We start from the raw sequence: 21,092 nt of genomic DNA, 5'->3' as shown, positions 1-21,092 counted from the left end.
ATCAGCATCAATAGCCGAGTCGATATATCCAGGTCTGTCTGACCGTCCTTTTGAGCTCCTAGTACTCAGAGACCATAAGAGCTAGAGAAATGTTTCACAGAAAGTTTTGTGTCCAGACTTCTGCATGCTCACATTATTCCATGTTTATTTCAAAATTTAGCACCGACCCCTACCGCCACCCAAAAGAGCGAAAATCTGCTGTATTCGCCATTTTGAAGATAAGAAAATACTTAACGCCATTCCCTAGGGAAGGATTATATCTATAAGATCACCGAATTGGGATCTGATTGGATCATTATTATAGCTAGAATGAAGAAATTAATTTGCAGTGGCTACGCCCACTCCGTCCAGTAGCTTTGCTTATTTTTTGCACATTCTCTCATTCCACACTCCGCTGCGTGCAGTTTGCGGCTCTAGGGAATGGTTGGTTGCCTAACAGAGCGTGATGGCGTGAGCAGGGTTGTAGATGACATACGTATAAAAAATGTTAAATGTAAAAATTTGAAAAAAAAAACACTAAGGTACAGAAGTACTACTGAGTACTGAGTACGACATGTACAAAAGTTGGGAGGCATAAGAAGCGTCTCACACGTCCCTTTGTGTTACTATTCGATTACTGGGTATAGAAATACAATACACCCTATTTACTTTTGGAGTACTGAGTATAAAACCTGAAGCAGAAAAATAAACAGACTAATTTAGATAAGCAACAACGGAAAAACGGCAATTGAAATTGAAATTAATAGAATCAAGTGCAGAAGCAACAAAGCGAATGTACTATGTACATTTATACAATCTTAGAAATTTTTTTTTTTTCGAATTTTACATTTTTTCCACATCTGTCATCTACACTTCTCACACCAACACGCCCTTTTAGCTCACCATCCTCCTCCAGAACCTCACACTGCATGACGCAGAGTGTGTGATAGAGAAAGAATGACACCAATGTGGGAAAGGGGGGATTGGGGGGAAACCACTCCAGATTGATTTCTTCATTCTGGCCATAATAATTATCTGAGCCGATCTTAATTAGGCCGTCTGCTAGATCTAGCGATTCTCTACAAATGGCGTTTTTAGATTTCTCTTATCTCTATTAATGCTGATTAAGAAAATATATATTTTATGGGGTCGGAAAATAGTTAGTTTTGGGTAAATTGAAGTTTTTATGGTAGATTTAAGATATCAGTGCAGAACGCCAAGATAATTTCCGTATCCAAACTTATGATAATGGTCTTAACTGCACGAATCTCATTATACATATATCAGTTTCAGTTGTCAACTCTTTCAATCAATATGATGTTAAGTCTCGTTCTCCTCCTAGGTAATCCATTTACGTTTGAACATTTTTATTTCGATTTACAATCCACTTTTAAATCCTAGCTCCCCTAAGTTTTTCCATAAAGTCAAAAGGTTGCATGGTGAATTGCCCAATATCATACGAAGGAATGACATGTGCCTATGATTTAGCATGTGGATTTAAGGCAGAAAATGAATGTCAGCTAAAAGTGGAGATATGTTTGCGTGAATTAAACAATAGACCCCGTAAGTTTTTTTGTTTTTTACTATTCAGTTTTTATATGCTTTATGCTCTTCAACATATATTGTTCGACTGTTGAAAGGCTTTATCAAAACGAGTTCTGGATACTGTGTGGATGACAAAAAAAGACAGTGCAAACCTATGACACAAGAAGAATTTACAGATATAGATTTGACGTAAATTCGTTTTGCACTTATTAAAACATTTTTCCATGGCCAATAACGATTGATTGGGGTGTCTTTTATTACTTTTCTGGTAGCACTTAAAATTAAATTTAAAATAATAATCACTACAAGATTCTTAATGAGTGGGAACGTGTGAGACGCTTCTTCGTGCCACAACTTTTATACCCGGTACTCAGTTATCTGTATCAGTATCTCAGTATCTGTCTTAAAGTCCTTTTTCGAGTTTTATATTTGACATTTTACATTTTTTTCTACATATGTCATCTACATCTACATCACTTCTCACGCCAACACGCACTGTTAGATAACTACACCTCCCATATAGCCGCTCAGTACACGAAGCAGAGTGTGGAATGAGAAAATGTTCGAAAAATTAAAAAAAACTGCTAGACGGGTTGGGGATAGCCACTGCAAATTCAATTCTTCATTCTGGCTATACGGAAAATAATATTTATACCCGGTACTCGAAGAGTAAATAGGGTATATTGTATTTGTGGGGAATAACGATTGAGCAATGTCTCTCTGTCCGTCCGTCCGTCTGTCAATCCTAATGAGTGCCTAGTACTCAGAGACCATAAGAGATAGGGCAACCAAGTGTTGCATCCAGACTTCTTTATTTCAAAAATAAGCCAAGCCCCCTTTCGCCCCCACAAAGAGCGAAAATCTCCCACAGCCACATATTTTGAACATACGAGAAAACTAAAAACGCCATTCCGTAGGAGAGGATCATGTCCATCAGATCATCGAAATAAGATCAGATTGGATCATTATTATAGCCGGAATGAAGAAATTATATTTGCACGGGCAAAACCCACCCCGTCCCGCAGCACAGTTTTTTGCACAGTCTCTCATTCACAACCTGCATTTGCAGTGCCACTGCAGTGTGCGGCTCTAGGGGAGGGGACGAGCTAGAGGAGCATGTTGGCGTGAGAAGTAATGTGGATGTTGATGAAAGATGTAGAAAAAACAAGTAACAAAAAACTTTTAAGGTACAGATACCTTAAGTGAGACAGATACCGATACTGAGTACCGGGTATAACAGTTTTTTTTTTTTTTTTTGAGCCTTGTTTTAACTTTATTTAAGATCTGTCTTTTGCAGACAATTATTAAATTTCCTCTTTGGGTACTTGGCAATCTTATTTCAGTTATCTTATAATTATGTTATTATTAATTGTTTTGTTATGTCTAGCTGCTTAGATCCAGGGGAGGTCCAGCGGGTGATCTCTTTTAAGTCTTCTTGTGGTTGTGCTGTTGTCCAGCAGGCCCAAAGGCTAGGTTGTTATCGTGCTGGTGCAGACGTGTGAGGTACCTGGTGCTACTCTCAGTGATCACTTCCGTTACCCACGGTGTGTTGAGGACACTGTGGATTGTGGCATTGTCGTGATAAATATGTGCATTACCGACAATTCGGAGGGCTTTACTTTGGAAAATTTGTATTATCCGCCGGTTACTTGGTTTGGCAGTTCCCCACAGTTGTATGCCGTATATTGGTTTAATGATCGCCTTGTAGACAAGCAGCTTCGACCACAGGTTGAGTATGCTTTTGCGGCCAATCAGCCAATAGAGTGTCTTCAGCTTGTCATCCGCCTGCTTTCTTTTCTTAAGCAGGTGAGCCCTCCAGGTTAGCCTCCTGTCTAGTGTCATGCCAAGGTATTTCGGCGTTTCTTCGTCCGGGATAATGACCCCTTCCAGGTATACAGCTGGACAGTTACCCGGCCTTAACGCAAATGTGGTGGCTGTGGACTTATCGTTGTTGACCGCGATGTTCTACCTCCTCTGCCAGTTGTTGACTCTACGGTGTATTGAGAGCCCCGACCTACTCCCGACCTATCCCGACGCTGATGACACAGCATTCGTAGCCACCGCTGATAACAGTTGTGAAGCGTCAGAAGCATTTCACATGTTCCTTCTCGTTGGTTTTGTAGATACAGCAGATTTTCGTCCTTTCTGTGGGCGGGGCCAAATTTTGAAATACACTTGTATCAGTGTGAGCATAGAGGGGTCTGGTGGAAAAAATTGGTAGCTTAATCTTTTATAGACTCTGAGAACTAGCCGACAAACAAGACGGACATACGGACAGACTGACCACAAGACAGACATGGCTATTTCGACTCGGCTATTGATGCTGATCAAGAATTTATATACTTTGTGGTGTCGAAAACGCTTCCTATCCTATTTACTCTTCGAGTACCGGGTATAAAAAGAATAAATTTTAATGTAAAGTAAATTCTTCTATCCGCACATATTTTAAGTCTTAATAGTGAAGGATTTTGTTTCTTCGTAACGAATCTGCAATGAAAATGCTTATCTGTCTTCTCCGTCATGGCAGCTGCTTCATGTCCGATTGCTCCATAGTTTGACCAATTCAAACTACAAGAATGGGAATGGGTAGCCCCAAACTACAGAAGAGCGAACGGGCGAACCGAAGCAACCGACTATGAAAAATTTAAACTTTGCATTCAGGCCATTTATTCATCCTCCGCTTGGCATTTGCCTTCATATCTTAGCGTGCGGTTCCACCCCGACATCAGTATCGTTTTCTGGTGGGTCTGGCCGCCTCTATCTTCATCTCTGGCTATATATTTGGCCGTCTCTGTCTGACACTGACAAGTGCTGCCTCCTTTCAAGATGGGTCGGAGCGACGGGGGCAGCACCTTAAAAATTAATTGAAACATCACTACCGGCTAATATTGTATATTAAAAACAGCAGCAAGCAGAGGACAGAACTCGGAGAGAGGAAGCTTGACCTGGGAACTGAAACCAGAACCGAAATTGCCCACCCCTACTCACAAAAAGATGAGGCATATAAAACTTTTGGGGTTAGCTCAGGAAAACTTGCAAATTGCCATAGTGCGTGGCCATTTATCAGTCTTACTTTTTAGGTGGTGGGAGGCACGAAGCAGCAGCAGCAGCAGAATGGACCTACTATGAGTAGAAGAATGTTGAACAATAAATTCGAACAACATTTTTGGTTGCTCCTTGGGAGTTTATTAGCTGGCAGCCGGTATTTTGTGGTCAAAGGGCAACCTGAACTTGAATTCAACCCTCCAACTTTACAAATCGGCCCTACTATCCATCCCAATGCAACCCATCCCATTCCATGCAAAGAACGAATCAACCCATTCATTCATGTTCATCGTCATCAAATCACTGTCCAGTTTCGAATTTTCGAATACTCTCAAGCGGACCAGAGCATTGCCAGCCTCGAAATTAATGGGCGCGCATGTGCAAACTCTCTTTGTGGGGCGCTCTCTGGCGCTGATGTGCCGATTGGACCCTCGCGAGGGCCTCGGTTTGTCGTCTGTTGCGCCTAGGACAACACACTTCTTATTAAATGCAACCTTTTGTGCTTTCGTGTGATCTAAAAAACGAAGCGTGTGGTCGAGGTCGCCGTCGCCATCGCCATCGCCATCGCCATGGCCGTCGTAGCATGTCGTCGTCGTCGGGTTCTTTGGGTCTGCTGGTTGTCGTTGTCGTGCCATAAAATCCGCATAATGTTGCTCGGATGTGACAGTGCACGGTTTTTATTTGTCGGGTGAGCATCGCTTTTGGGGCGGCACCGTGAGAAAATTGTATGACGGGATAGTCTCTAGTGCTGATGTTGTAGAATTTCGTACGTGAGCGACGCAATGGCAATGGAACGTGAACGTGAACGTGTAACGAAAGGCATCACGGGGCTTAGTTTTTGAAATAAAGCAATGTAAAGAAATAATTCACATATAAAATAAAAGAGGAAACGCGCAAATAAAATGCTAATGGCATTGTGATTATTGTAGTGAAGTGAAGTGCTTATCAAATGAGCATGATAAGAAAAAACTAAGCCAAGGGAAAGAAAGGATAGGGAAAGACAAGGAAAAGCTGACTTAAGTAAGAGGAAAACAAATCTTGGACACATGCAACAACTGGATACGGATACGCCACTGAAGCTTTGAACACCACCCTCCCCCACCCGCTTCAAGTCAAGTACGTAACAGATTGTTGATGCTGCCCCCTCTGACCCGAGTGGCACTCCATCTCGAATCCACAGAAAACTAAACTAAACCAAATCATCAACCATCTCTCCCCATCCTTTCGCCACTTGACTAAAAGTTCAATTTCCTGCAAGATGCTTTAATTGAAGCGCACTGTAAACAGAAGAAGAAGGAAAAAGAAGCACCATAGCAGAGCCCAAACGGATATAAGCTCGTATGAATGGGTGTCTCTGTGTGGCTCTTTGGCTGTCTCTCTCTCTGGTCAGTCAGTCAGTCATTAGTTATTTGCTCATTTCCGCAAAACGCAACCTGCCCGGATGTGCAGCACTTGTCAGCCAATAAACAAGAGCAGGGACCCAGGGACTGCGAGCCAGGCACTTGGTTACTATATATGTATGTAGAATAGATGGGAGGTCGCAATCTCTCTGACATACACAGAAGAATGAATTAAATGTTCATCTGGTGGCAAACACATCAGCGTCAATCAGCAATGGTGATGGGCTGACTGTCTACGGGCTCGATGTCCAACCTCCTGCTGTTTTGCGGTAATGTCCATTGAGTTTCGGAGCGCTATCGGTAGCCAGTCCAGCGGTGTATTGTCTGTAGGCATTTACCAGAGCACGACTTGATGAGGGAATGTCCCTTACCTCTTCATGGGAATTGAGTTATTCAAAATTGAGGGAAATTTTCGATTGGCAAGGGTTCGTTCTACCACCATTAGCATTGGCTACATATTTTTTTCCGCATAATATTTTCGAAATTATAGGTAAGCAAATGCCTTCGTTGAATCTTTTATGGAGTTCACACATGACATTTACATACATACATTTTTGTGTGCTGTTATAATCATTTATAGAATGATTCCAAACATTGTTCAATCTTTTCAGAAAATCACTGTCAATACCCATCAATCCCTTTGCTGCACATTTGTCTCTGTCTAACCGGAAATATTTTGCAGAGTGTGCTAAATAGCATTTGAGTGGTATTTAGAACATTCCTTCTTTATTTGTCGTAGTTTTCGGAAATCACACAGATTCCATTTCGGTTTGTTTGAATAAAAATGGAAAACCACGATGTACGAGCGTTAATTGTGATAGTTATGAGGAAGTATTCGCCATGAATGCGTTGAGGAATAAAATTGAATCAAAAGTTTTCAATGTAAAATAATTTTAGGTGTGGAATTGAAACCCTTAAATAACACTACTCGAAAAAATCTTCAAGGAACCAAACCAAACCAACCAAACCCAAATTATGGTTTTTTTTTCAATGTCGTGTTTTTATACCCGGTACTCGAAGAGTAAATAGTGTATATTGTATTTGTGCACAAAGTGGATGTACATATGTACATATGTAACGCACAGAAGGAAACGTTTCCGACCCCATAAAGTAAATATATTATTGATCAGCATCAAAAGTCGAGCTTTGCAAGTCTGTTTTAAAATGGGCTTAAGAAGTGTTAACAACACTTCGGAACAACTTTAAAAGATTATTTCGCAATGTCCTGGGGTTGTTTCCACGATTCTCCATACTTTGTGCTTATCGATTGGAGTCAAAAATTCATCATCATTGATTTAACTATGCCCCTATACCCTGAAAACGGCACAGTCTAGCATTCAATCATCCATGCTCTCTTGTACACAATATTCTTGCAGGGTCTTTAAGGTACTTTCAGGAAAAAGTAGCACAAATGGGATGAGTGTGTTTTGGGCGGTGGTCTACTCTACAGTGAACACGACTTGTGGCACTGCATATGTGTCATACATTCAGGTTCTTGGGACAACAATAACCAAGACGGACAATAACACGGCGCATCATTCATAAAGAGCAAAAAACACACACCCATAGCATAGGTGTAAAGAAACAAACAGAAGCAACAATGAGTGGAATCAGGGTGGGGAAGGAGAACGTATACGAATACGAGTATGAGTATGAGTACTCGTACCCAAGCTAACCGAGTTTTTTTTTGTGGCCCTGCTTCTTCACGGCCCACTTTTTTTTGGGCTTCTCTATTTTTTCCTGCTGTTGCTTGTTATATTTCTTTTTATGGCTTTTACGGACTGCCCGCAAAACGACGACGACGACAATGACAATGACGAACCTTAGTGACAGAGCAGCGAAACAGGAACAGCAAAATGTTCCACCAAAAACCAGCCTTAACCTACCCCCACACCTATCCTATCCACCCATTCCACTCAATCCGTCCGTACAGAACCAACCAGAGCCCCAACGCCCAAATAGTTTGATGAAACTTGTTTTGTAATTGTTTGTTTTTTGGGGGTTTTCTTTGGAAAACCCCTTCTCAACCACTACCATATTTTTAATCCCGTTACTCGACTACTAAAAGGGTATACTGAATTTTTGCACAGTAGGAAACGTTTCCGACCCTATAAAGCATATAGTCTTGATCAGCATCAATACTTGAGTCGATATAGCCATGTCTGTCTGTCCGTCCGTCTGTCTGGAAGGGGGCGGGGCGAAATTTGGAAATACACTTGTAACAGTGAGAGCATATAGCCATCTGGACGCAAAACTTGGTGGCTCTCGCTTTTATAGTTTCTGAGATTTTTTCCGCACAAATACAATATACACTATTTACTCTTCGAGTACCGGGTATAAAAACAATGAAACAATGAAATTGTTTTTCAGGTAGATCTGCAAAATGGTGTATGTTATGTTGTGTATGTGTATGTTTTTTGGTTCAAGTATGGTTTTGCTTTAATTATTTGATTATGTGACAACTATTTACTATTTGTTAGAATTCCTGTCAGTGTGTTTTGTCTCGAAATCATCTAATATTTGTCTGTGTTTTTTACGATTTATGTGACATTAGTAAATTGAATTCGTTTATTTTAATTCGAAAGTTGAACCAGCCCGGGCTATTTAATGGCACGATTTTGGTTATTAGAAAACTAATGAATAATACTATTGAAGCAACCATTTTAAATATATAGTTAATGAGAGAATATTTTTTGTTACTAAAAATGAACCGAAGTGCCAATTGAATATAAACGCTTTCAATTTTTTATTAAAAAGACGGAATGACATTGATATCAGTATGAAAACATTCAAATTAGATTATAAAATAACATGAAGATAATATACTTGATTATGAAACACAAAATCTATTTTCATATTTTGATGTTATCATTATTTTATTTTAGACAATAGTTTTTGATGATTCTCACATTTTTACTTATTTATTTAATTTTTCTGAGTTTTTAAGTCCTAAAAACTACCGCACAAAATACAACATTTTTGCCTTTCAAAGCATAATATTTTTACTTTATAGATGCATAACTTTATAAATGCATTCAGCAGCTTCATGGAATGGCTAAATTCATTCCAAACAGATTTAAGATACTTGGGTTATGTAAAAAAAGAGCCACCTCTAAAAAAAAACCGTTAGAATAGAATGGTTTAGAATATTTTTGAATTTTGAATTTCAATAAGCTTTTCAGAATGGCAATGTGTCTTGCAACCAGATCTAAGATACTTAAGTTATGGGATAAAACAAAACACAACCTCTGAAAAAATCATTATCAAAATATAACAACTTTTTTCCACAAGGAACCAAATACCATCCAAGTCATACTTTTTTTTTGGTTTTTTTTATTTTTTTGGGGTGGGTTACCCAATTAAAGCTCAGGCGTTTCTACATAAATTTTATAAAGCAATACCTTAAATGACGGCGAATGAATACACCGGTACATAAAAAATAGAGGACAAAATAAACAATTTTTTTCGACTTTTCCTAAGTTTTCAAAGTAACAATTTCGTAAAAATTCCGCACAAAAAAATTTAATAAAGTATTTATTTTAAAGTTTAATATTTCCCAGACGGTACGCTAAAACTACAAAGTGTTTTGAAATACTTTTCAGCTGCATCAATCTGCTTTTCAGATAAACCAAGTTCTTTACAACCAGATCAAAGATACTTAAGTTATGTGAAAAAACAAACCGCTACCTCTGAAAAAAGATTTAGAAAAAATACGAGATTTTAAAAATTCTTCAAAAAAAAGTTCTGGCTTGGAAAAAAAACTTTTCGTCAGACCATTTCTAAGTTCTATGTCTTTTAAATAAAGTGGGTTTGGTTCCTTGAGGAAAAATGTGATGTAGTGTAATTGGTATATTAAAAAAAAATGAGGGGTTGACAAACGAGCGAAGCGCGGTTTTGTATGGGCTTGCTCCTAGTGAACTATATATGTATGTATATGCTAAGTACCGTGTAAAAAAGTTGTTATGCGTACGAAGCGTCTCACACGTTCCTCCTCTTTTTTTTGTTCATGTGGTGTGGCTTTTTTTTTGCCCTCGTCACGTAAATCAGTGACAGATAATATCCCCTTTGACAAAAAAATGCCTATTTAGACGTTATTTGTAGCTACATATAGACGGGACGGGACGGTCAACAGTTAATGGCGTGGAGAGTGTTGTCGTCGTTCTCGACGTCCCCCAGGCAGAATCTCGGAGTGGAATTCGGGTTTTGGGGTATTAGTGGGTGCCACTTCTTGAGGAGTTCTTCTTCTTCTTTTTGGTCTTCTGATTACATTCCATTTGGTAGTTTTGTGGTGCTGCCGACCGTGGTTTTGCTTCTACGTTTTATTTTATTGATCTATTTATGCTACTGGAGGGAAATTACCCCCCAATTCCATCTCCATGTCCCAGCCCTCGTCACGGATTGACAAACAACAAAAAGTTGTATGTTTGGACTAATAAAAAATATGAAAAACGAGAAGGGACGTGTGAGACGGTTCTTACGCGTCACAACTCTTATACCCAGTACTCAGTAGTACATCTGTACCTTAGTTGTTTTTTTTTTTTAATTTTATCTTTTACAAATTATTTTTTTTCTACATATGTCATCCACATCTACATCACTTCTCACGCCAACACGCTCTGTTAGCTCGACCCCCTCCTCTAGAGCCGTACACTGCACGAAGCAGAGTGTGCTAGCGAGAAAGAATGAGAAACTACAAGCAAGCATAAGCTGCTGGACGGGGTGGGCCCTTTGTGGGGCGGAAGAGTAAAATTTTGAGACAAACTTGATTCAGTGTGATATTCCATGAGTCTTCACAAAAAATTTGGTGACTCTTATAGTCTCTGAGAAACAGGCGTCGAATGAGACGGACAGACAGACAGACGGACAGATGGACGGACAGACAGACATGGCTATATCGACTCAGCTATTGAAGCTGATCAAGAATATAAATACTTCATATGGTCGGAAACGGTTTCTTCCGTCTGTAACATTTTTCGACTACATAAACAATATACCATATTTACTCTATTTACGAGTACCGGGTATAATGAGAGCGAGCGGACCTCGAAAATGTTTTCCTTTGAAAGAAGTGTGGCTTCCACGGTATTCAGAGGTTAATTAGCAGACAGGCGTGAAAGTAATCATAAACAGGGTCCATTTAGGTGTCCTGTCCGAGTTTATATACCTTGACCTGGGTCCCTGGGAGTCCGACTCTATCATCAGAATGTCTCTAAAAGCCCGGGACTCCATAAACAGCATGTCCTGTTTGCCCGCTCTATCATCTGGTGGTTAATTATAAACTTTCTAGAAGGAAATATTTCATGTTTTTCGTTTCCTTTGCAGCCTGTAGGCTATATCTGGTGGTTAATTATAAACTTTCTAGAAGGAAATATTTCATGTTTTTCGATTCCTTTGCAGCCTACAGGCTGCATTAGTTTTGTCTTTGGGTATTAGTTTTCTTTGAAACATAAATTATTATGAGCCTATTAAATCATATTTCTTCGATCCTTCGATCCGGAATAACCTTTTCTGAAAGATAAGGGGCTTAGAAATGGTTTGATGATAATTTGGTTTTTTTCTATGGCAGAACTGATAAATGCATCTATAGTCTATACCCCAACACTTTGTGGTCTTAGCTTGCCGCTTTACTAATATTAAACTTTGAAATTCAAAAATGTTGATTTTTTGTGCAATATTTTTAACCAAATTTCGACCTAATATGGCCAAGTTCAGTTTAAAGATACTGAAGCTATGTAAGAAAAAACCGTTATAAAAAAGATCTGCCATAGAAAAAAATATTTCTGTAAAAAATAAAGCACTCGGTATATCTGAAAACGTCGGTTTGGATCGATGCGGAAAAAAGTAGTTCGATTTTTTTAAGTGTTGAAAATGTTTATGCTTTTATTATAGTAAAAAACAAAAATGTATTCTAATGGTTTACACTAGTAGTATTTTTAATATAATACAAAAATCAGCTTCTCGAGACTACTTTTAACATTACAAATAAATATTTTATAAATTTTGTCAAACTCTTAAGAAACGTTTGTTATTTAAAGTTTTTAATTGGTAAAAAAGGAAATATAGAAATTTTGACATACAAATAATAAATAAACGAAGATAATTGTTCTACAAAATGCAAGACCTCAACAGTAGAAATATTGTATGTCTAACTTCTAAATAATTATCACCTGGTTCATAAGTACATATCTTTGTTTTTAACTAGTAAAAAAATGAAATATAGAAATTAAAGCATACAAATAATAAATAAATTAAGATTATTGTTATACATGATTCAAACCCACAATTATACAATTTATGTGTGTAACTTCTACATAATTCCACATAATTTTCACTTGGATGTAAACCCATTAATGATCACGACAATCCCAGGGTAACCCCTGACCGAACGTAAACTTAAAGGTAAACATGAAAATCCCTGAAAATTTCCTAATCAATTTGTTGCCTTAATTACCTGGACTTAACCTACGATTAGCCTTGGACTAAAGTCAGAGTTAATCTATCATTTTATTGGGGTTTCCTAATTATCAGGAAAACTGTGGCTCATATAACGCAACAAAATGATTGATGTCCATTACAAATTTTAGCGGTACTCCGTGCCACACCTTTTCCACACCCACATCCACCCACACTGGGTGGGTAGGGTTTAGGGTAACTCTGCAAACCCTAAAACCTCTTTGCTTTTCCACTGTTTATTGAAGCATTCAGTTTTATGTCATAGCAACTGATTGATTGTTAATTAAATGTCCAGCCAATTCACTGATTGCTGCTAATCATACGTTTGATGGGTATCACACCACCACACGCCACGCTCCTCCGGGTCTAATCGGTTGAGCAGAGATTTTCATGTTCCACTTTAATTCAAACACCAAAATATGTTTGTGACGGAAATTTAATCTTTATTATGAGGCGTTGCCCCGACATAAACCAATTTCAATGGAATTTACAACAAATAATGCGAGGAAGGCTCGACAAAAACGAATCGAATATTATCCAGAGATAGTGCCAAAGATCCGTTTACGTGACTCGGAAATGCAAATAAAATAAAGGAGTGGAAAAAGCCCCGCTTTCGGGTTTTTCTTTATTGAATTCCTCTATGCAAGGGAGGAGTCTCTGTGTGTGTGTGTGTGCGAGGGCAGACCGACATAAATAAACCTCAACTAAGTCGTGTGTTTTGACATCAATTTAAATTGACTTGGCTGTGTAAAAAGTGGGTGGGGGCCAGTTGGTACTATATGATAGGCGTATAGCCCAAAACGCGAAAAAGAAACAGAGGCCAGAGACCAGAGAAAAAATTCTTGTCATTTAAGGCATTCAAACATCAAACCAATCCCCACTTTTCTCCCTTTTTTTCTGTCCACCTCCAATCAACCAAATATTGGCCTAATGGCCAGTTTGGGTGAAAGAAAACGAGTAGGAACGTTTGATAGACGCTTCGTACGCGTCACAGTTTTTATAACCGGTACTCAGACAGTATAACTGTACCTTATTGTTCTTTTTTCAGAATTTTAAATTTGTACATTTTTTCTACATCTGTCATCTACATCCCTTACACCAACATGCCCATTTTGCTCGCCACCCTCCCCCAGAGACGCACACTGCATGAAGAAAAGTGGAATTATTTTCTTCCTTCTGGCTATAATAATAGTTTGAGACGAACTTCATTCGGAGATCTGATATGTATGGCCATTCTCTACGGAACTCTTACTTCTCTTATCTTCAAAATTGTGGATGTGGGAGATTTTCGCCGTTTGTGGAGCAGGAAAGGGGGCGGGGCGAGCTTTGAAATACGCTTGTAATAGTGTGAGTATACAGAAGTCTGGTTGAAAAACTTGGCTGCTCTAGCGCTTATGGTCTTTGAGTACTAGGTGTTCATCAGGACGGACGGACAGACGGACGGACAGACGGACGGACAGACGGACGGACTGACGGACAGGCGGACGGAGAGACAGACAGTCATGGCCATATCGACTCTGCTATTGATGCTGATAAAGAGTATATGTATATCCTTTATAGGGTCGGAAACGTTTCCTTCTGTGCGTTACGCACATTCCTCCGACCACAAATACAATATACCCTTTTTACTCTTCGAGTACCGGGTATAAAAATAAAATAAAAATGCAAAATAGTTTGTTGTTCAACATATTTTTACGGGTACCATCGGTTAGGGCTGATGCTTTTGCTTTCGGATCGTAAATGTAAATTGCCCGACAGATATCTGGAGAGAAAATGTAGATGATAAGAGGAGATAGGACACAAGCAGGTTCTAGCCCATAGGCAAGAAATTCCAACCAACCCTTTTTGACAATTTTGTTTGCTGCGCTTCGATGGCTCGTTGGCTTTCCTTCGCTTTCACTTGCCCCAACACAAAAAACTTGCGAGTATTCGCCGCGCAAATAGCTGGAAAAGTATTCCCCGATGATGTTTCTCTAACTGGGCAGACACGCCAGTGAGCAAATTGAAAGGTACACACGCGCACGCACTTCGCAAAACCAAAAAAAAAGTAGGATGGCCAAAAATATGAACAGGCCAAAACAATTTAAGAAGGATACCACCACCAGAAAAAAGGGTGTTGGGAGGAAAAAGTGAACTAGAGGCAGATAAAGGAACGATACGAAACAAAACGCTGTCGTTGCTTTCTTTGTCAATTGGTTGTCGGAAAGAAGACGGGAATAGAGCAGAGTCGGGAATCGGTGCGCTAAGGGATGCAGGAAGGTCAATTGAAAAGGGCTTACTTTTTAATGAAGCGAGCTAAAGGAAAACACGATCCACACATACGGAGAGAGCAGACGAAAAGAGTGAGAGTTGTGTCTGTTGCTGGCTCGACACAATGTTGAACGAAGTACAGAAAATGGATGAGCATATGTACATATGTACATACATACGTACGATATGTGGAAGGGACGGAGTGAGTGTCTGTCCGTCTATCTATCTTACTGTATATCTGTCTGTCTGGGTCCTCAAGGAAACTGAAAGCATATTGACAGTACAGAAAATGGGGGGCAAATGTGAATTGAAATGCTATACAAGATACAATTAGATAGAGAATAAGTGGAAGATGACACAATACGACGTTTTGTCATTCTCGTGCATATGATGAATGATGAAATATGAAAAGGGAACCTGGATTTGAAAAGGGACGGATGACTGGTATAAAAGAGTGAAATAACTAGAGTTGTTCAACTCTGACAATATGGAAGTGATTGAACTGGAAAGATTCTAAAAGATCCTAATGCGGATTTAGTTCTTTAACTCTATAAAGAACATTTTCAAAACAATCTTCTATCGAAACTTCTGCTTAACATAATGCGTAAACCCAATTCTCTATCGTAATCATTGTCAAAGGCGAAACAAAACTATTCGGAATAAGACGGAAACAAGTTTGGGGTAGCATTTTAGACTATTCAGATATAATCTTCACAATTAATAAGCCAGTTATCATTGATCTATCGTTTCGTTTTGAATTGATTTTTGCACACTGGCATTTTTATTGGTACTGGTATTTGCCGCATGGGGCAATAGCCACAATCTGACATATTGGAATTTCAAACTAATGAGGTTTCCAAACCAAAACGTACTTACCCCCATTCGGCCCCCCACAACCAAGCTTCCTTATATGTATGCACATACATATCTACATTCGTTCGTTCGTACATGTTCACAAAGGGATAGAGGGTGTGTAGCAAAGAGTATGCGAAACCAAATCAAATCACATAACATGGCAGCTATGTTGGTCGCAACGACCATGCCCCCCATCCCCAGTTATACCAAAAACACAACAGAACCCAAGCCAAACCAAACCGAAGGGAAGCCCCCAACTGAACAAATCCAAACCGATTGAAACCAACTACAACAATTCCCTTAGCTATGCTAATGACGCGCACTTTCCTTCATTGTATGGCCCCTTTTTCACTATTTTAGCCCCAGTCCCCCCTTCGTTTATCTGTCCCGCAGCTGTCACCTGTCCCCCATAGGTGGCGGAAGCCTCACACATCTGATTCCACGCCTCCTTGCCATTGTCATTGCATTCTTTTTTCCGCTTTTCCGCTATGCATGCGACGAAATTAAATACATGTTGTGTTGTGGAGCCTATGCTAATATGTAAAAGAAGTGGTTTTGCAATCACGTCGCGGAACTACGGGAAAGATAATACTAAAGATCTGCTCAAAGTTTACCTCTCTGAAATAAAATAAATTTTGCATGAGTAATATTAAAACGTTGGTTAAGTTAACGAGGAAAAATGTGTGGAATTGTTATTGATTCTTGGGTTTCCGTTGGAAATTCTTATAGAAAATGGTACAGAAAGAATACTTATCATTATTATTACTAATTCTTTGAATAAATAAATGTTACAGCCCACTCCTGGCAGACGACTTTGAATAGAAGATCCTTTTCAATGGCAAGTGTCGAGTTGCCATAAATCGTCTTTGTTATGAACATGCTACATCATCCATTCTTGTGAGATTTTAACATTTATAGGGCATGTAATTTTCGATATGTCAATTAGACTACCCGACACGATTTTTCCTCAAGGAACCAAACCCACTTTTTATAAAAGATATGGGGCTTACAAATCGTCTAATGACAATTTCTTTTCTATGGCAGAACTTTTTTTGAAGAATTTTTAGAGGTTTTTTTAGAGGTGTCGGTTTGTTTTTTCACATAACTTAAATATCTTAGATCTGGCTGTAAAATCAGGTTATTTATCTGTAAAGCTGATAGATGCAGCTAAAAAGTAGTCCCAAACACTTTGTGGTTTTAGCTTACCGTCTGGGAAATATTAAGCTTTTAAATGCACAAATGTGCCTTTTGTGAAATATTTTTAACAAAATGTCGACTTAAAAACTCAGGAAAAGTTGAATAAAACTATATCCTGGGTTATTTATTTTTTTCTGTATATGTACATATGTGCATTCATTCGGCTTCGTTTAAGGTATTGCTCATCAAAATCTATGAAGAGACGCCTCAGATAAAATTGGTTAACCAAACCTAAAAAAGCAATTTGAGCAAATACCTTAAATGACGCCCAAATAATGCACCTGTTCATTCAAGAATAAAGAACAGAATATATAATTTGTACATATTATTTAGACTTTTCCCGAGTTTTTAAAGTCAACATGTCGTAAAAAATACCGCACAAAAATCAAAATGGTTGCATTTCAAAGCTTAATATATCCCAGACAGTGAGCTAAAACCACAAAGTGTTTGGGACTACTTTTTAGCTGCAACAATCAGCTTTTAAGATAAACCAAGGTTTTTACAAACAGATTTAAGAAAAAAAGTTCTGCCATAGAAAAAACCATAGCTCATTAAAAATTTGTAATGCCCGATATCTATCAGATAAAGCCGGTTTGGTTTCTTGAGGAAAAGAAAGTTCGATTTTGTTGAGTAGTGTTATCATTGCCAAGATGTGTTTATTTTCTGCACACACATACAGAGGATATCTAGGTATTTGTAAGGAAATATGCATATGGATTCTCCTATTCGCTGTTTGCGAGTTGCTGTTGACATCGTCGTCTGGTTTGGTTTTCGATGGTTTTGGATTCTCGACCTCGCGCTCGTTTACCATACCCCTTCCTATTACCATTCGTATATTCTTTTTGCTGGTTCTGGAACTAGTTGTCGTCGTCCAATATGTGTCAAATGCAAATTTAAATCTTATTGAAAAGGGGGATTATGTGACAGCAACAGACGTTGCTCCAAAAACAGTGGAGAAAGGGAAGGTCCTCAAAAGATGGAAAGGTATTGTAGAGAGAGAGAGGGAGAACATAGATATGGTTAGGGTTCTTCGGTTCCTCCTACACATCTTTTTTATTCAGTTTGTGGGCTCTGCTGCTGTTTCAACTAAAAATTTTACTGCAATGGCTGCAATCGAAGGCAGGAGGAGTAATTGACTGACTAAAAAAGAGAGAAAAAGAGAGCGGTGCGATTGACAGACTGACTGAAAGAGTGAGAGGGTAAAACTTTTGAATATAGTAATTATTCCACCCAGAACCGTTTCTCATTTGCATCTTTTGCTGTGTGACATTTTTTAAATGGATTCTCTTTCTTCCACCATCCCATATTCTTGGTTTTTGCGGTTTTACTGTCATTGCATTGATATCACCATTTTGGCATCATCTCCGCCTGAGAAGAGTTTGGCAATATAATAGAAATTCTACTGCAGTACATGCCATAGCAGACTCCAAACACACACACACATCGAAAATAGTTTAATCCCATATCACCATGAACACACACAAAGCTGCAATAACCAATACAATGACATGACCATACAATATTTCTTCTCCACAAAATGTTTTATGCTTGGCTGCTACCTCGCTCTGTCATCCCTTTTGTGTGTATCCATTCCCATCACACCAATACTCAATATTTTGAAGGCATTGACAATTTTCTGTAGATGCAAGGGATGGGTGAGGGTTCACCCAACCGCCCCCACCCCCCTTGCCCACCACCACCACACCACCCTTTCTTGATCAGATAAACGCTTGTATATATTTCAAAGATTTTGTCGTCTGCTTATTGAAAATAATACAATATTCGTGTGGATGGGATAAAAGTGGACGGTCGTGTGGTGCCATGGGTATTTGGTTCAACATAATATATCTCTCTGTCTGTGTACCATATTGTGTGAAGTATCTACAGGATACACTCTCTGCCTCTCCCTCTCTTACTCTATATTGTGTCGTTCGGTGTGGGGCACACTTTTGGAACATTGATTGTGTCATCATCACAATTTAAACTGTAATTTCTGGGGATTGTTTTCATAAATACGAAAACGTAACTTTTTGATTAAACCAAAACCAAATTTTTTATAATAATACAAACCAAATATATTCATAGCAACCTTTGTTATTGCCTGTGTGTGCTTCTAAAGTATTTTTGTTTAAACATAAACATATTGATTGTTTGTTTGTTTGATTGCTGGTTCGGTGTTTGTGTGTTGGTTGTGCCTTTTGTTATCATGAACCAATTTCAATAATGTCCACAGCGATGGCATTAAATATGCCTACCACAAATGCCACTACACTACATACCATGAATCACACTCTCTCCCAATCGACAAGAAAGAAAGGTAAAGAGGACTCATTGACATCTCAATCTCTTTTCTTGGGAGGAGGAGGACTGGCAAATGCACCGCACGTAGCCACATAAATTCCTATATTCAAGCTGTACTTTTTTTACATTAAACATTCCTTGCCATTCAATTCAATGCGATTATGTACAAAGGAATCATAGTCTTGGTGCTGGTGCTTATCCTCGCTCTGCTCCTTCTCCTAATTGAAACCTGCCCTGTAAATGCATTAAGTCCCCCTAAAATTCAGGGAAAATAATGAAGCTGATTAATTCAATCTGTTGTAATGTGGCGCGCCCGCCTATTTAGGTATTCCCCTGCAACCCGCAATTCACATTCACATCCTTATTCTCATCCTGTGCCATTGCGTACAGCAGTTCTGATTGTGGTGTTTCCCTTTCACCATGTTAAGTAGTTTAACACGCTAATGTGATTGAGGCTCCCATGGAAGCGGCCATGCCCACCGGTGCGCCACCTCAATCGGATGGTAGATCAATGAATTAAACGTACTATGTAACGTACTACGTTACATATGTGTAAATAATCGTCGAGATTTTGAAATACACTGGAAACAGTATGAGCATACAGCCATCTAAATGCAAAATTGGGTGGACTTTTATAGTATCTGAGATCCAGGCGCTCAACAAGACGGACGGACGGACGTACAGACGGACGGACGGACGTACAGACGGACGGACGGACGGTCAGACAGAAATGTCAAGAATATATATACTTTGTGGGGTCGGAAACGTTTCCTTCTGTGCGTTACATACATCCAATTTTAGCCACAAATACAATATACCCTATATACTCTTCGGTATAAAAATAAATGTATTAAGTAAATCTAAAAGACATTGCTTATGCTGTTGCTGTTTGCTGCTGTATATTTTTCTATGTTCAAATTTATCTTTCTTGTAACCCGTAACCACATATTTATCGATTTTTACCATCACAATTTAAAGAACCTTCTCTCTGATTACATTTCTGTGTGAAATTCACAAAATCACATTTGCTACCTCCAATGAACCTCATCAGCTTTACTCTGTGGGGGAGTCCCCAACCAGAACTAAGAAGTCATAGCATACCTTGAGGCAACTGAGGACAGCACTATGGGGAATTTTACGACTTTTTGTTGAGTTTTTTTTTTTAGAGAGAGGAAGGTATGTTGGAAAAATGGGATGCCTATTGTTCAGTGTAAAATCGCATTTTTATTTTATTCTGCATAATTGTAAAATTGTATAAAAAAAAAATATGGAAATATGTTAAGCAATATTATATTAAATTATTAATTGTATACAAAAAAAATATGAAAATATGTTAAGCAATATTATATTAAAAAGGAGCACCTGAATTTTTAAAAATTTAAAAAAAGAAGATGATCGTATTTTTACATTGAATTCCTTGTGTACTTCAAGCAGCTACTTTTCTTTGAGTTGTAGAAATTTCGAACATAATAGCGTTTGCGCGATTTTCTTTCGAATTGGTTCAAGTTTTTCAAATTTTTCAAATTAATCGAAAAACGGTTCACAAAATCTCTTACTTTTATCTTAGAATATCCTTTAATATTCCTGCCAAGAGGTCTCGTTTTGCAATACAAAGACAATTTATCGTTATAAATTGTTTAACGACTAGAGATTACGCAAGACATAAGGACCATTTAATCTGTTCAAAATTTAACAAACATAATTAAAACCTCTCTGATCAGGCTGAGTAGTAAGAATTCAACCTAAATTGTTTCATTTTAATCTTCAGATATCTTCAAGAAGTAATCTGCATTTGAAAGACACAATTCCAAAATTATGTCTTTGCGAGGCCATAATTACAATAAATAGTCTAAGTTTAACTTTGATTTAGGGGCTATTTGCCAATTTGCTGTGCATAAAATTACCAACATATATTTTTTACACATAATAAATTTAATTTTAGAAAAAAATAAAAAAGAAATATTTTTAACGAGAAGGGACGTGTGAGACGCTTCTTACGCGTCACAACTTTTATACCCGGCACTCAGTACTACATCTGCAACTTAGCGGTTATTTGTCAAATTTTAC

At 38.5% G+C, this 21,092-nt stretch overlaps 2 protein-coding genes across 2 annotated transcripts in view; both read left to right on the top strand.

Moving 5' to 3' along the window:
* The first annotated feature begins 1,258 nt into the window (after positions 1–1,258).
* Positions 1,259–1,749, top strand: LOC117901091. Its single transcript, XM_034811718.1, has 3 exons — positions 1,259–1,321; positions 1,381–1,542; positions 1,620–1,749. Exons 1-3 carry the CDS (start codon positions 1,294–1,296, stop codon positions 1,715–1,717), a joined length of 288 nt encoding a protein of 95 aa, XP_034667609.1. The 5' UTR covers positions 1,259–1,293; the 3' UTR covers positions 1,718–1,749.
* A 3,768-nt stretch (positions 1,750–5,517) lies between these two features.
* LOC117900703 (chaoptin) overlaps positions 5,518–21,092 on the top strand; it is a 72,658-nt gene continuing 57,083 nt past the window's right edge. The window contains exon 1 of the mRNA XM_034811157.1: positions 5,518–5,685. The gene's annotated coding sequence lies outside the window, so the exon portion shown is untranslated. The remainder of the gene's footprint in view (positions 5,686–21,092) is intronic.

The sequence above is a fragment of the Drosophila subobscura genome, chromosome U, assembly GCF_008121235.1.
Source record: "Drosophila subobscura isolate 14011-0131.10 chromosome U, UCBerk_Dsub_1.0, whole genome shotgun sequence".
Taxonomy (NCBI): Eukaryota; Metazoa; Arthropoda; class Insecta; order Diptera; family Drosophilidae; genus Drosophila; species Drosophila subobscura.
The sequence above is the reverse complement of the archived record's forward strand: the minus strand, read 5'-3'. Positions and strand labels throughout refer to the sequence as shown.

Coding starts and splice junctions, on each gene's coding strand:
- LOC117901091 (XM_034811718.1), top strand. CDS start 1,294: ATGATGTTAAGTCTCGTTCTCCTCCTAG. Junction 1,322..1,380: donor AAGTCTCGTTCTCCTCCTAG/GTAATCCATTTA, acceptor TTTAAATCCTAG/CTCCCCTAAGTTTTTCCATA. Junction 1,543..1,619: donor TGAATTAAACAATAGACCCC/GTAAGTTTTTTT, acceptor GACTGTTGAAAG/GCTTTATCAAAACGAGTTCT.